The sequence below is a fragment of the Macaca thibetana genome, chromosome 14 (assembly GCF_024542745.1).
Source record: "Macaca thibetana thibetana isolate TM-01 chromosome 14, ASM2454274v1, whole genome shotgun sequence".
NCBI classification, from domain to species: Eukaryota; Metazoa; Chordata; class Mammalia; order Primates; family Cercopithecidae; genus Macaca; species Macaca thibetana.
In genome coordinates this window covers 81,714,155-81,731,161 of record NC_065591.1, presented here as the reverse complement: position 1 = coordinate 81,731,161, position 17,007 = coordinate 81,714,155, and the positions used below count along the sequence as shown (strand labels likewise).

General features: G+C 40.5%; 2 protein-coding genes across 2 annotated transcripts; both read left to right on the top strand.

Moving 5' to 3' along the window:
- The first annotated feature begins 4,490 nt into the window (after window positions 1–4,490).
- On the top strand, window positions 4,491–9,925 carry LOC126934756 (tripartite motif-containing protein 64C-like). Its single transcript, XM_050755550.1, has 6 exons — window positions 4,491–4,898; window positions 5,435–5,530; window positions 6,226–6,456; window positions 7,231–7,253; window positions 8,242–8,339; window positions 9,432–9,925. Exons 1-6 carry the CDS (start codon window positions 4,491–4,493, stop codon window positions 9,923–9,925), a joined length of 1,350 nt encoding a protein of 449 aa, XP_050611507.1.
- Window positions 9,926–15,188: 5,263 nt separating this feature from the next.
- LOC126934765 (uncharacterized) lies at window positions 15,189–17,007 on the top strand. The gene is made up of 2 exons (XM_050755560.1): window positions 15,189–15,927; window positions 16,186–17,007. Exons 1-2 carry the CDS (start codon window positions 15,618–15,620, stop codon window positions 16,422–16,424), a joined length of 549 nt encoding a protein of 182 aa, XP_050611517.1. The 5' UTR covers window positions 15,189–15,617; the 3' UTR covers window positions 16,425–17,007.

Below are 17,007 nucleotides of genomic sequence, written 5' to 3'. Positions count from 1 at the left end.
CTTACCTATCCTGCATGGGAACACAGTTGTAGTAAAATAGATAATAACTTTTTCAGTTACTAGCACTAAAATTTGCAATTATTTTGTATTCTTTTATTTGCATCTCATAAGTTGCTTATTGTTTATTTCTGTCTAATACAGGGCAGTCTACAAAATATAGAATTGAATTTTTACTGAGAAGTGAGAATGCTAGAAAGTCTTTCTTCTCTACACTTAGCTAGATAATATGCAACATTTTAAGAAGTGTTTGAAGCAGTTTTCAAAGAACAACATTTCTGGAAAAGTCTGTACGTAAGTATCTATGATTACCTTTTCTTAACTTTATTGGATGTATTTTTTGAAGCATAATGCTGATCAAATGACACTTCAGAAAACATACTAATTTGCAATGCCATGGACTGATGAAAAAGACAGCCACTTCATCTTTTCCTAGGATATGTTGGTTTTTATAAATTTTATAATTTTTTAAATGTCCATTAATAGATAAATGGTGATTTTCATATAGATTTTTACTTTTTCAACTTCTAGCAAGGTTTGTAATTTTTAGTTTATAGAAATGACCTAAATCCCCAAACATTAGATAATTTGTGAATTTATTAAATCATGGTAAATGACAACAAAATCTATTAGCATGGCAACTGTGTTAAAAATAACTTTCATGCACTGTTAAAGGTAATTATGCACATCATTATTGTGTAAATAGCAGCCAGGTGCCAAGGCGCATGCCTGTAATATCAGCACTTTGGGAGGCTGAGATGGGCGGATCACCTGATGTCAGGAGTTTGAGGCCAGCCTGGCCAACTTGGTGAAACCTTATCTTGACTAAAAATACCCAAATTAGCCAGTCATGGTGGCAGACACCTGTCATCCCAGCTACTCGGGAGTCTGAGGCAGGAGAATCATTTGAACCTGGGAGACAGAGGTTGCAGTGAGCCAAGATCATGCCATTGCACTCCAGCCTAGGTGACAGAGGGAGACAACATCTCAAAAAAAAGTAATAATAATTATTATTATTGTGTAAATAATTACTACATAATTTTAAAAATATGAATACATAACATTGATATAGATAGTTATGTACATATATGTGTAAATTATCAGTTTTAAAATTATTGAAAAAGGTGAATTAATAAAAAACAGATTTTATTTTCATATAACACAGAAATAGTCATAAAATAGTAAAAATAAGAAAAACAGGCTGCTACAACTAATTTCATCAACCATTATATATACAATTATGTGAAACACAATTGAGTTCCTTGCTGTACTTTTTTAAACAAGAGAGTTACACAGTACAGATGTGCTGGTAATCCCAGTTAATGTTTTATCTTTGAACATATTCAGATAAATAACGGCTAGGCACTTAAGGAATTATAATTTTAAAACAGTGAGAAACAAAATTTTAAAGTTAGCATGTGGCCCGGTGCAGTGGCTCACGCTTGTCATCCCAGCACTTTGGGAGGCAGAGGTGGGCAGATCACCTGAGGTCAGGAGTTCAAGATCAGCCTGAGCAACATGGTGAAACCCCGTCTCTACTAAAAGTACAAAAATTAGCTGGGTTTAGTGGTGGGTGCCTGTAATCCCAGCTACTTGGGAGGCTGAGGCAGGAGAATCACTTGAACTCAAGAGGCAGAGGTTGCAGTGAGCTGAGACCGAGCCATTCCACTCCAGCCTGGGCTACAGAGTGAGATACCATCTCAAAAGAAAACAAAAAACAAAAAAAAGCAATTAGCATGTGACAATATTTAATGAAATAATTGTTACAGTTAAAATATTTCTTTGAATAACCTGTGTTAAGTCAACTTTCTTGCCTCTCATTCCAAACTTGTCTGTTGAGCTTTGGGCCCCCAAGTGTGGTTTTTAATACTTAATAAACCTAATCAGTCAATTTACCCCTTTCTGTGCAATCTAATCAATCTCAGGAAGTGGGTGTGGTCTTTCCTGGGCCCATACCCTTTAAAAAGATGCTTGTCCAGAGACTTCTCTCTCCTTCAGTGAGGACCCACTGCATTTGTGACTGCTGGGCTTTGGAGCACCAGGAGTTACTTCTAATCTCGATATCTACAGAGCTTCTAGACTGAGACCATTCATAATAGCCTTGTGAGTATAAAATCTGCAGTAAACTCATCATGCTCACTTTTTCTCTTAAAAATACTTTAAATTTACCCAGCAGCATGCTTGGGTCTTTTCTAAGCAAACAAGTAACTGTCTTCATGATTTTACAGAAAATCAATGTAAAGTATCTTCAATTTGTAACATCTGGTTTGTGTGCCTTGCTATTTGATTCTTCTTATGTGACTATTTTCTGTATTGTTAGATTTTTTTTTAAGTGTGAAAAGGTATATTTCGATAGTTTCATGCAATGATAGAACCCATAAAATACCTAAAATGTTCCCTAGAATGTTGGCATGTAGTAATGGTTATAATGTACACCAAAGTCAATGTTAAAAATGTTGAATTACTTTGTAACTTCTTATTGCAAAGGTCTTATTTGCTGTGTCTTCAAAATTTGCAGTTTGTAGACTAGATTTGAAAGCTGTTGAAAATAGTTTTAATTGGCCAGGCACGATGGCTCATGTTTGCAGCCTAGCACTTTGAGAGGCCAAGGCAGGCAGATCGCTTGAGGTCTAGAGTTAGAAACCAGCCTGACAAACATGGCGAAACCACGTTTTTACTTAAAATACAAAAAAATTGTCATAGCATGGTGGCGGGTGCCTGTAGTATCAGCTACTCGGGAGGCTGTGGCAGGAGAATTGCTTGAACCTGGGAGGCGGATGTTGCAGTAAGCTGAGATCACGCCACTGCATTCCACCCGGGTGACAGAGTGAGACTGCATCTCAACAACAACAATAAATAAATAAATAAATAAAAGGGAAAGAAAGAAAGAAGTAAAAAAAATAGATGTAACCCTCTGACAAGGGCTCCCAAGAGGCTGCAACTCCCAAGTCACTAAAAGGAATGGTGAATTGGTGGCCATGCTTCCATTAACTGCATTTCTGGATTTTCTAGTGTAGAGTGGAAAACCTAATACATATCTTCACTTTTATTGTTATTTTAGAAGATAATTAATTGTTGATTAATTCTTGTAAATTATTATAGTTTAAATATTCACTATTTCAGAATGTGAAAGTGTTCTCTCTAATCATCTGAATTGAATATGGGAAAAAATTTTCTAAATTAAAAATAATAGATATGATTTATGATTAATGTAGTGAAAGGAAAAGTTTTGATATTAAAGTTAAAAGGACAAATTTAATGATTGATAATTTTAGGAGTTGATAGTCCACTCTGATTAATCAATCTTAGATAAAACCTACTTCATTTATAATTGTGTGAGCAAACTTCATAGGTGAGTTTGGAGGCAGGGAGTACAGAATAATAGCATAGATACTAAGTGTCTTTCATATATTATCATCATGGAATCGTTGAGAGAGAATGACAGACATAGAACGAGATTAAGAATGTGGTTAAGAATGAGACTAAGAATTAAGAATCAGCTTATATAAGTGACTGAGAAATCGCCTCAGCTTTTACCGTCTACCCAGGCTTTAAGCTTGCTAAGTAACTGGGATTGATTGAGAATATGGCTTGTTTAACAAAAATATCATGAGGGCTCTCATCTCATTTTCTCATTTGAATCACAGGTGCTTGTTCATATTCATAAGTTTCAGAACTGTGGATTCAACTAATCTCAGAAAAAAAAATATATGTACAGGAAGAAGGAAAAAGCAACTGTACTGAACATGTTCTTTTTTTTTTTTTTTTTTTTTTTTTTTTTTTGAGACAGAGTCTCACTCTATTACCCATGCTGGAGTGCAGTGGCATCATCTCAGCTCACTACAATCTCTACCTCCTGGGTTCAGGCAATTCTCCTGCCTCAGCCTCCTGAATAGCTGGGATTACAGGCACATGCCACCACCCCCGGCTAATTTTTTCTATTTTTAATAGAAACGGGGTTTCACCATGTTAGCCAGGATGGTCTGGGTCTCCTGACCTCGTGATCTTCCCATCTCGGCCTTCCGAAGTGCTGGGATTACAGGTGTGGGCAACTGCGTCCTGCCAAACATATACATATTTTTAACAATCTTCTTGCTGTTCCTAAACAGTATGGCATTACAAGTATTCATACAGCATTTACATTGTATTAGACATTCAAAGTAATCTAGACATAAAGTATTCAGGAGGATAGGTTTAGGTTACATGCAAATCCCACACCATTTACTAATAAGAGCCTGGAACATCTAAGGATCTTGGTATCTCAGGGATTCCTGGACCCCAATTTTCAATGGCTATTGAGGGAAAACTTTATAAATCCAGCATGTTTGCATTTACTATGTCTCAGTTTACACTGGAGCTAACTTATTAGACATATTGGACAGACTCAAGTAGACAAGGAAAATTGTCCACTGGCTTTTTTTTTTCCTTTTCATCGGGGCAAATAAAAAATAAGAGAAAGAAATTCTCACTTTTTTTTTTAAATTTTCAGAGATATGGATTCAGACACCCTGCAAGCCTTCCAGAATCAGCTCATTTGCTCCATTTGCATGAACTACTTCATAGACCCGGTCACCATTGACTGTGGGCACAGCTTTTGCAGGCCCTGCCTCTACTTCTGCTGGGAAGAAGGCAGAGCACCAATGCGCTGCCCTGAGTGCAGAGAAATCTCAGTGAAGCCCGACTTCAACACCAATGTTGTACTCAAAAAGCTGGCTTCCCTAGCCAGACAGACCAGACCTCAGAACATCAACAACTCACACAGTATCTGTGTGCTCCATGAAGAGACTAAGGAGCTCTTCTGTGAGGTTGACAAGAGATTGCTCTGTGGGCCCTGCTCTGAGTCACCAGAGCACATGGCTCACAGCCACAGTCCAATAGGATGGGCTGCTGAGGAATGCAGGGTATGTGATGCCTCTAAGGCAGTTTGATATGTATAGAGTCCCAAATAAATGGTGAGGGCCAATGCAACGATGGTGATGAGAATGCAGATGGTGGAGGTGGTGATTATTCCATGTCAATCATAACACATAAACGTGTCCTTTCAATGTTGCTGACTAATTTAGCACTCTAATCATAGCTGTGTTGAGACTTCACTAAAGGAGGTTTCCTTAGAAACATTGTTCAAACGTGTAGAATGGAGCTGTGGAACAGGTGACCAGCACCAAGAACACTTTTCAAAGTCATGTTATATAAAAGCCAGTTTCTCAGAAAATTGATGATATTATCTGAAGGGTCCCTTAAAACTCTCTATTATATTTCTATGACTTTTCATATCCAAATTAATAGAACCAAATTTGTTTAACTTGGAAAAATCTGACCACTCCACTCTAACTTGAATTTGTGTTTCTTTCAATTACAGCCTTTTTATTTGATTGATAAGGGGATGAAATCTAGTATACTGTCTCCATTTTTGCTAAGCTTCTTGCTTCTTTTGCAGGAGAAACTTATAAAAGAAATGGACTATTTGTGGAGAATCAATCAAGAGACACAAAACCATCTAAATCAGGAAACTAGAAAATTTCGTTCGTTAGTGGTAAGAATGAAAATATTTCCTTTATTTTTACGCAAATAAAGACAATGTTGGCTTATACTTTTTAGCTAAATTCAAATTACCAGTTAAAAGATAGTGATTTCATCCCAAGAAAATGTAGTGATTTCAACTGATACAATAGGAATCGCAAATACAGAAGCCCACACAAGCTAGCCAAATTAATTCTAGTATATTGGATAAATGGCATGATATGTATTCTAGTTCAAATTTGAAGGTTAATATAAACTTTTTCTGACACTGGAGATGAGGCAACATTTCACTAAGATTGGGTGTGAGGAAAAGGAAAGAAATAGAATAGTATATAGAGTAAGTAAAAGTAAAAAAAAAAACCGTATAATATGATGTATGGCTAATTGTTCTTTAACATTTAGCGAATCAGACATGGAAAAATCCTAAAAGAGAGATTAATAGAGGCAATAATTGACTCAGTAAGAACTGTAAAAAAGGATCACAGTGACAGAAACCAGGAGTCTTTATATAGGTTTTAATTTAAAAAGGGAGAGAGAATAGGAATATTGAAAAAGATGGACAGAAAAAAACACCAAAAATATTCAAGACTCTTTGCAAGAGTGAGGCAGAAAGTTTACAAATTGCTTGATTACACCCAGCATATAATTATTTGAACTTTTCTATTGAGAGTGAGAACATGTAATTCTTTTAACCAAACATCTCTGCAGGACTATGTGTCAATAAGGAAGGTGATAACCACTATTCAATATCAAAAGATGCATCTACTTCTCGATGAGGAGGAGCAACTGCATCTGCAGGCACTGGAAAGAGAAGCAAAAGAGCTTTTCCAACAACTACAAGACAGTCAAGTGAGAATGACCCAACATTTAGAAAGGATGAAAGACATGTACAGAGAGCTGTGGGAGACGTGCCATATGCCTGTCGTGGAGCTGCTCCAGGTGAGGAGGGAGGGTCCATCCTCAGAGACAGGAAGTCCTTGCTGGACATTGCTGCCAGGACATGCAAATGTCACCTGCATATGTCACTGCTCTAAGCTAAGTGACACATGCTGTCTGACTCCCACCATTATAGTACATCTGTCCAGTCACTTATTACTGGATACTTTGGTAATCTTTGGGAAATTTTTGCCATTTTAGGAGATCACATATAACAAAATTCTCTTCAACATAATTTAGAGTACTATCCACACAGAGAGATCATCTAAAATCATTAGAACTTGAGGCTAGGGGAAGGTTAGTAATACTCCATTTATATGCCCTAGTTCCTCCTCACTCTCTGATGTCCCATACAACAGTGATTTGCTAAAGCCATTGAGGGGTTTCCCCTTGCCTGGGCGAGGTTTGTGAAAGTTGCTCATCAATGTCCGTGTACTCTGTTTCTCATATGGTTCTGCTCTGTTTTTTACCAGTTGTCATGAGTGGTCAGACCTTTCCTTGGAAATAAGATTAGGAAATTAATGACACTGGAAACCTAGATATCTTTGCTTTACTCTACCATCTCTTGCTCAGCTCCTTTCTTCTTCATGCCCACTGATGATGCTTTCCATTATTTAGTTGAGGTTCTGTTATTAACGTAGCCTTGAATGATTACTTAGAGGGGAATGAAGAGAGATACACATTTTTAAAACACTAAAACAGAAAGAAAAAAGAGTATGAGAAAAGATGCAGAAGGAAAAATCTCTCATAATTAACATTGTCTTTTATTTTTTGCAGGATGTGGGAAATGTATCAGCAAGGTGAGTTTACACTAAAAAAATGCTTTTTCTGAGAAGTTCATTCTCTTGTGAATGAATGGGGTGTATACATTTTGAGGTACTAATATCATTCTCAGTGGCTATTTCCATTTTTGTTTGAAAAGAGAGCCTGAGGTCTCCTCTTTGGTCTGGAAAGTTTTCATCTTAAAATTTGTATGAATTCAAATATATGTAAAAACAGTTTGCCATTCTGAAGTTTGTTCTTCCCAGTCCATCCATCCTGTCCAGCCCTACCCCACAGATCTTAATACAAAATTACTTTGAGGAATCATAGAGGTGTCTTCTACTCTGGAGGGGTAGGAGATTAAAAAAAAAAAAAAAAAAAAAAAAAAAAGACTGAGGGAGGAGAGAGATTCCCTCTGGGTGTCCTGAGGAGGAAGGTTTTGTTCCTAAAAGTGTCAATGACCTGGACCTACTCCATCACAATACACCCAGTTCTAGGAAAGACCTCAGGAAAATGGTTGCCTCGGGACCCTCAGCAGCAGGGTGTTCAGGCTGGAATTATTCTCTTTTGTTTTGCACAAAAGATGAAAGCTTTTTGTCTCAGTGAATATTCGATGTTAGACAGTGACTAGCATTAGTGACAGCTACAGGCTCAGGTCCCAAAGATTTTTGTTTGAGTTTTTTGCTCTCTGAAATGTTTCCAAGATTTTTGCATACCCTCAGGGGGTATGATGCGGAGAGGGACGCAATGTCTTTTAATGACTTTAGAAGTTGTGTAATGTCTGAAAACAACATATGTGGGGAAATTGGGTTTTTATGCAAAAAAAAAAAAAATCAGAAAAAGCAACCTCTTCTGGCCCTTGGAGTGTGGAATAAAATGTGCATGCAGTTAACCAAAACATGAATTCCTCAGAATTCATGTTTCCAGAATTCTGAGGAAACATGTTATATGAAAATATGATATCTTTGTATGATGGTATGATTAGCTCTGGGCCTGGACATATAGCTGAGGCCATTTTTTTTGCAGGGCTGATTTGGCACAGATGCAAAAGCCCCAGCCAGTGTACCCAGAGCTTACTTCATGGCGCATAACTGGAGTCCTAGACATGCTCAACAACTTCAGAGGTAAGATCCAGCTGCTTAGCAGTCCAGCCTCAAATCATTTGCTTATTGCGTCCCTTGGTCGAGGCTTTTCCCATTTAAGTTGTATTATTTTTGACATGTAGTAATACATAGTTTTCCAAAGCATGTGCATCTTCTCTACCTGCATAGTAATACTACAAAGATCAAAACTCAATTTCCTGAGTTAGAGTTTGATGAAAATGTAAAGCAAGGTACATACTTTGTCTGCAGAATAAGAGGACAAAGAGTATTCAGGTCATGTAGTTATGAAGACACTAGTTGTCACGGTGGCATCAGTATTTCGTGTTAGTTCAATTTAATTCAATTTTGAGGGTTAGATTTGGCATAATGGTTTTTAATTGGCTCTATTCCATGTGCATTTACATGCATTCTTCAAGTAACCTTTATTAGTTACAAAATCAGAGCATTTTGATAAAAAAATGACTAAAATATCCATAATCAGGACAATTTTAATGCCATCATATACGTAACAACTGAAAGGTGAGGGATCTGTGAACATGGCCTAAGCATGTTACCTCCATTCAAGAGGGCAGGTCTAGGTAGCAGAGGGCAGGAATGCAGAGTAGATTGAATCAGGAGCTAAAGAGATATTGTAAAGCCAGAGTATTCCTTTCAGAAACTTATAAACTTTACATGTGTCAATTTCTACCAAAGTTTAGAGGTTTGAGACTATAACAGGCATAACTTACATTCCAATAAATACTCACATCATGGCAAAGTGATGTCTACCTGTTGATGATCTTAAAGACAAATAATACAAGAAGATTTTCTATTAAAGAAAAAAAAAAACATTTTATATATGTCCTGAAAAAAACTATGCAGAGGTAGACATTAAATCATTACTTCGCCCAGTGATATGGTCACATTTTTTCTCTATTATTTAAGGAATAGTATATAATTGTATGTGCTGTAGAGTTTTAATGACATTTCATCTTCATGGATGCATGGCGCTGAACTCTCTTGGCTTCCTCTTTTCTGTATTTTCTTGGAAGAAAAGCAACTGAAGTGAATAATTGGGCCACAGAGCCTCTGTCCCTCATAGCACTCGCTAATATAGTACTTTTTCCTTGTCAGTGGATAATGCTCTGAGCACGGAAATGACTCCTTGCTATATAAGCCTTTCTGAGGATGTGAGACGTGTGATATTTGGAGACGACCATCGCAGTGCACCCATGGATCCCCAGGGAGTGGAGAGCTTTGCTGTGTGGGGAGCGCAAGCGTTCAACTCTGGCAGGCATTACTGGGAAGTGGATGTGACCCACTCCTCCACCTGGATTCTGGGAGTCTGTAGAGATTCCACGACAGCAGATAGCAGTATCCTTATTGATTCTGATGAAACATTTTTGTTAATTTCCTCAAAGAGGAGCAATGGTTATAGTCTCTCCACCAACTCTCCACCTTTGATTCAGCATGTGCAAAGGCCTCTGGGTCGGGTTGGGGTGTTTCTGGATTATGATAATGGATCTGTGAGTTTTTTTGATGTTTCTAAAGGTTCTATTATCTATGGTTTTCCTCTTGCCTCCTTCTCTTCCCCTCTGAGACCTTTCTTTTGCTTTGGTTGTACATGAAAAGTTGGTTTCATGATGATTTATTGTGACCTCCCATATATGATGTAAATAGTGTCCTGAGACCTTATGTGTGAGAGCCTGTGAGCTCCTTGTAACTTCATGGAATGTAACTACTTTGTGGTTATACATGGTATAACCACCTTGAATGTGTACATTTGTTAATTAAGTTATTTTAAATAATAAATTATTGTGGAATCTTTACTAGAACATCAATAATGGCTTTTCTTGTGCAAGTTTTGTTGAGATTCATTCACTTACCGTGAAAGTCATGTTCTAATGTATTTAATTCAGAGAATGTTAGTATATCACACGTGTGCAGCCATCAGAACTCTCTACTGCCTGGGCACTTTTATCATTTCCAGAAGAATCCCAATACCCATTAACATTTATTCTCCATTCACCCTCCCCCATTCCTTCACAACACTTAATCTACTTTTTATGTTTTTGCATTCAGGTAAATAAAATCATACAATATAAGTTTTTTTAAATCTGATTTCTTTTTCAGAGATTATGTTTTCAGTTTTTACACACTGTAAACCATTTGTCTTACTTGTATATTTGAACAGGCTGGGGTAGAAAAATGAAGTGGTATATATCTTATCTTACAAAGAATAAAGAGTGCTTATTTTCTTTAAGTCTGACCAAGTTAAGTTGACCTCACAGACTTTATTATTTATCAGCATCCTAGTTATTAATCACATTTCAGCTCATACAACAGTTTCTCAGTGCTGGGTTGCTCTGCTATTACATATTCTCTGAGTATATTATATCAGATTATAATATTCTGAAAACTCTTATTACTACCAGATTGAAAATTCCAAGGGGGTAATGGCACTATTTGTCTTCTTTGCTAATGCAATTTTTAGAATAGATTACACAATAAATAAAATGAATAAATGGATAAGTAGAGGAGTTATGTAATACTATTCTAACATTAAGAAACTTTCCAAAATATAAGTAGCAAAATAAGATAGAACATACTAATGAATATCTAATCAAAAAGTAAGAAATACATTGATTTTCAGATTCATATCAAAGACAATACTGTTATGTTAGGGTTTAAAATAATTGTAGCATAATTTTTTATAGGGTTGATTTCAATTGTCTTTGGTTTTTTAATATAAACCATTGAAAGAGGAAGGTTCCTATATAAGATGATGGGGAACAGGAACAGGACTTAGAATAAAGGAGACTGTCCTGATTTTAACTGACATATACTTTTAATCACTTACTAAGCATAAAGTGGTATAAACATTCTTATGCAGTAGGAAGAACAAAATTAGTTTAAATTTTAAATAAGAATCCAGATGATACAGAATGGAAAATTCTATAGTAGAATGTGATAGCTACGTCTCCTAAGGCACCAGCTTACCTGCTTTAACAAAGACCATACATTTGACATGATTCAGAAGGTGCATTGCTCTCACATGTTTGTACCAATATAAGAGTTGGTCAAGAAGAAGACTAACATCTTCAACAAGTGAATTTTTTCTCTGTGTGCAGAAAACTCCCATTTATTGCCATGACCCATGCAGCAGGAAAGCCAAAAGAAAAGTAGTAGGGACAAGGTATTCAAGAAATCACCTGGTATTAGGTTCAAAATTAGGCTATACACCAAGGAAATCACCTGGTAATGCTGTTAACTTCACAATGCTTTCTGTCGCCCATTCCCACGATCTCGGCTATAAGTTCAAAATTAGGGGACAGATGGCCCACACCAAGTATGTAAGATATACCGTGGTAATCGATCTCTGTTCCGCCCGCCTCGGCCTCCCAACATTCAAAACAATATTTATTCTTATTCTTATCATTTGATTCAGAAAACAAATTAAATGACTGGCACAACAGAAAATAACCCAAGAGATTTGTTCAATGAAACAAAGCAGAACCTCAACCAAAGAGATAAGGTGCTGCCTAAGGTTATCACCAGTCCTTAGTATTCGAGAGTGAGTAAACCCTGCTTTTTACCACTGTCAAAGTGTCCAGTGTTGTCCTTTTTAGAGCCTGGCTAGCTGAGGGTTATGTGGCAAGAAACATCTTACTTGTATTTTAGTCCCTTAAATGAATGATTTAGATAGGAATGATTCTCCAAATTTTGAAAATACTTATCAGAAATGTTCTCTTATTTCTTCACTCTATACCACACAGACTCTGTAATAATCTCTCTCTCTTCTGCCTCCACATGTTTATTGCAGAACATTAGGGGTTAGCAGAGAGAAAGCTTCTCACCCGCATCTTTTGGACTCACTGCTTTTTTCCAAGTGATCTGAGAAGATAAAATTATTCACCTTAGGGCTCCAACCCAGCACTCCTTTTTGATTTTCACGTATGTTTGTGAGCTTTTCTGTTGATGCTAAAACTCTACGCTACAGTCAATGCCTCATAATTTAATTACATTAGTTGTTCCTAGTTTTCAAGGAAAAATTTATTCCCGACATTCTTCTAATTTAGCTCAGATTCACTTTTGCAAAAAGACAGAATTAGCTACTTTACGATCGTTTAGTATTTGACTCTGATTTTGGAAGACGAAAAAGTGTTTGTGTCTATTTAGCATATTTTCTTAGACATTTAACCAAGATAATCTTATTCTATTGATTCTCCCAGAGATACTTTATTTATTCTCTTCACCTGTCAGAATTTATGTTAGACTATCACCAAGAATTACTTACAATTGAAATAAATCAAAGAGAGACCACTAAGATCATTGTCAATCATTAATCCAGAAATCTTGAACTTCCTGAGTTGTTTATCCCTAAAAGAAGTTATTTATCTGCCAGGCGCGGTGCCTCACGCCTGTAATTCCAGCACTTTGGGAAGCCGAGGTGGATGGATCATGAGGTCAGGAGATCGAGACCATCCTGGCCAACATGGTGAAACCCCATGTCTACTAAAAATACAAAAAAATTAGCCAGGCGTGGTGGCAGGTGCCTGTAGTCCCAGCTACTGGGTAGGCTGAGGCAGGAGAATGGCATGAACCTGGTAGGTGGAGCTTGCAGTGAGCAGAGATCATGCCACTGCACACCAGCCTGGGCCACAGAGAAAGACACTGTCTCAAAAAAAAAAAAAAAAAAAAAAAAAAAAAAAAGAAAAAAAGAAGTTATTTATCAATAGCCTGGTTAGAGATTTTTTTAATACAATCATTTTGACTCTTTTCTAGTACAAAAAGTAAAAATTGATGAAGAGGATAACTTGGAAAAAATCTAACAAAACTGAGACACATTCTTGATTAGCACTCTATTTCTGTACTAAATTTAGGAGACATGTAAATGGCAGTTTTCTTCAGTGAAATAAGACAGACACACAGAGAAAAACACTTCATGGCCCCACTCATATTTGAAATCTATTTTTAATAGCTCAATACATTAAAAAAGGTGGTTACATTGATGGGAATAAAATAAGTAAACGAAGGGCAAAAGTTGTAAAGGCGCAGTAATGTACAATAAATGAATCTGATGCACAACCTGTAGGTATATTCGATAATCTTGTATTGTTTTAGGGAAATATTCTAAGGGACTAGATTTTTGATGTTCTTATCATAAAAAAGAAGCACAGCTAAGTGATATGATAGATTTGTTAATTTTCTTCATTATAGTAATCATTTCATTATGTATATGTATCTCAAAACAACATATTGTGCACCTTGAAAATATAAAATAAAACAAATTAAAAAATAAAGGTAATTTTGTTATTGTACGTAAGCTGAAAATAAGGGAAGACTGGGTCAGTAATAACACTGCTTTGCTAACTTAAGAGAAGTCTAATAAAATACTTTTCGTTTTGAAGTTATCTGTAATAAAAAAATAAAAATTGATATAAGGCTTGTGACAGTGGCCATACTTATAATCCCAGGGCTTTGGAAGGCCAGGACAGAAAAATCACTTGAGGCCAGAAGTTTGAGATCAGTCTGGGCAACATAGTAAGACCTTATCTCTACCAAAAAGTAAAAAGAAAATTAGCCTTTCATGGTGGTGTGCACCTGTTGTCCCAGCTACTCAGGAGGCTGAATTGGGAGGATTGCTTGAGTCCAGGAGTATAAGACTGCAGTGAGTTCTGATTGTGCTATTACACTCCAGCCTGGGTGACAGAGTGAGAATTTGTCTCAAAAACAGCAACTCATTATTTTATGTAGCCATTTTACCTGAAAGGTATAATTCTTTCTTCTACAATTAATAAATCTGCATATGTCTAGGCCAGCTATATGAGGTAGAGCTAGGGCTTCTCTGGGGACGCAGAAGCCAGAAGCAGGGAGCTTGGCGTGCTCGACTGGCTCTCCCTGATGTTGCCCTGGACCCCCGCCCACGCCTCCCGCAGCCTGCATGGTGCTGCTGGCTGGGACCCGGCCGCAGGGTGGCAAGGCGCTCTGCATGCCGTCCCCACCCCTAGGCGCACAGGTCGAGGAGGATCGCGCTTACTACAAAGAGTTCCAGGACTTCTCCAGTCTGCCCGACACCCACCCGCAGCATCGCCTCTGAGGACATTTTTTTTTTTTTTTTTTTTTTTTTTTTTTTTTTTTTTTTTGAGGGAGTCTTGCTCTGTCACCCAGTCTGGAGTGCAGTGGCATGATCTCTGCTCACTGCAAGCTCTGCCTCCCGGGTTCATGCCACTCTCCTGCCTTAGCCTCCCTAGTAGCTGGAACTACAGGCGCCCGCCACCACGCCTGGCTAATTTTTTGTATTTTTAGTAGAGACAGGGTTTCACTGTGTTAGCCAGGATGCTCGCCTGACCTCGTGATCCGCCCGCCTTGGCCTTCCAAAGTGCTGGGATTACAGGCGTGAGCCACCGCCCTGGCTGGACAATTATCCTTTCCAGGACGAGTAGGAGCACGGCGTCGAGAGCGTGGAGAGCGCCCCGGAGGTCGTCCCGGAGGCGTGGGGCTGCTGTGGACGCTGGTGCAGCGTGGGGTGACCGTTGAGAAGGCGCAGGAGACTGACCACAATGGCTGGACCGGCCTTAATGTCGCCTGCTATCACGGCTTTGTGGGTAGACCCTGGTGGCCTTAGATGAGTGCTCCCACATTGAGGTCAACTGACAGGACAGGGAGGGGAACACAGCCCTAATCATAGCTGCACAGGCAGGAGCTGCCCCTGGCCCCATGGGCACAGTTGCCTTAGACACTGCCTCTCAGCCTGGGCTTCCTGCGTCAGCATCACCTGGGCTGGTTCATTTGCGCTTTAACACAGATCTGGTGGAAACACAGGCTGCCAGGCCCTGCCCCTGGAGTCTTTCTTTGAATGGGCCTGGGGTGGGGCCCAAGAATGAGCAGAAGAACAGGTTTCCTGGTGAGGCTGATGCCGCTGGCCCAGGGATCCCACGTTGAGGACAGAGGGCTTTAAGGTTTTCATGCCTGATGAGGGCCAGGAACCCTTCCTGGTAGGCACTGAAGACCCGCAGAGTCACAGATCCCAGGAGAAATGTCGTCAGAGGGACACAGAGGCATCACGGAATTAAAGTGAAAATCAAGAAAGGAGCTGAGCATCTGTTTCATCACTTTCCTGCGCTGTTTTACTAAAGGGGCTGTTCTGGCCCAGTCAGGGCACGCTATCATCAATCACCAACTACTTGTTGAACTATGTCCCGGGTCTTGACCTTGAAGGAGGGACGCGTTCGGGTTGAAAGCCGCCATGCCTGGTCGATCGCATCCCAGCCCTGAGCTGGCAGGGGCGAGTTTCCACCCGAGGGCCCCCGTCGTGGGATGTCGCCAGAGGAGTGGCCATTTACAAGTTGGCTTCATGCAGAGGCTCCAGGAGCGCCCCTGCGGGTAGCAGTTCAGGGAAAAGTAGCAGCTTCAGCTGTCTCCGCTCCTCTAGAGGGCGCGGAAGCCCGAGTTCTCCAAGAACCGCCTGCAGAAGCTCAAGGACTGCTAGCTGTCCGCGCTGACGCTGCGCTCCGTGCGCGGCCCGGAGGATCTGGGCGCCCTGGATCACATGGTCAGGATGACCACGAGCCTCTAACAGCCCCGCCGTGGCCATCGCGTGCCAGACACTGTCCCCCGAGAGCAATCTGTGCGTGCGGAAGAGGCGGCTGGCGCTGCAGGAAATCCTGGCTCTGCAGGAAATTCTGGCGGCGCGGCGAGGGGTTGGGGGAGGGGGCGGGCGCAGGAGGCAGGTAAGCGGAGGGCGCAGAGCAGCCCAAGCGGCCCAGCCCAGCGGCCGCGGCTCCCAGGAGGGCTCCGCAAGAGCCGGCCTCCCACCTGCCCCGCTACAGGGGTCCTGGGGCTCCGCTACCCCCGCCCCGCGGAAGGCCAGCCTCTGCCCCTGCAGGGCTTTCAGCGGAGCAGCTTGTGGCCGGCGTGGTGGTGCCCCAGGTCAGCCTCGGCATGGAGCCGGCGCCCACCTTCCAGCCCCGAGAGGTCGGCGCGGAAGGGCAGCACAAAGGACAGCAGCCACCTGCGGATACCAAAGTGGCCTTACAAGGTGACCAAGGAGGAGAAACGAGAAGCGGAGGAGGCCTAGAAGAAGTGCTAGGCCAAGGTGCAGGAAAAGCGCCCGCCGCCCTGTAAGAAGAGGACGTGAGAGTCCGCGGGTGCTTGACGTGGGGTTCGAGGGCAGGGGGAGGCCGCGGGGCTGGGCACCATGGCCGCTCCCGGGACCACCGGGCCGCGTGCGTTTCCACGCTGTCTCTCTAGGATGCTCCCAGGAAGGGGCTGGGGGAGCCACATTGATTCGCCTGACACCAACCACCCTAGGAATCAGTACACCTAGCGGGCATGTGGCCTTAAAGACTCCCTTTAGAATACCTCAATGAAGATTTTTTTAAAGATCGATTTATTAGGCCGGGCGCGGTGGCTCACGCCTGTAATCCCAGCCCTCTGGGAGGCCGAGGCTGGCGGATGACCTGAGGTTGGGAGTTTGAGACTAGCCTGAACAAAATTGAGAAACCCCATCTCTACTAAAAATACAAAATTAGCAGAGAATGGTGGCACATGCCTGTAATCCCAGCTACTCCGGAGGCTGAGTCAGGAGAGTCGCTTGAACCCGGAGGAAGAAGTGGCAGTGAGCCAAGATCACGCCATTACACTCCAGCCTGGGCAACAAGAGGCAAACTCCGTCTCAATTAAAAAAAAAAAAAAAAAAAAAAAAAAA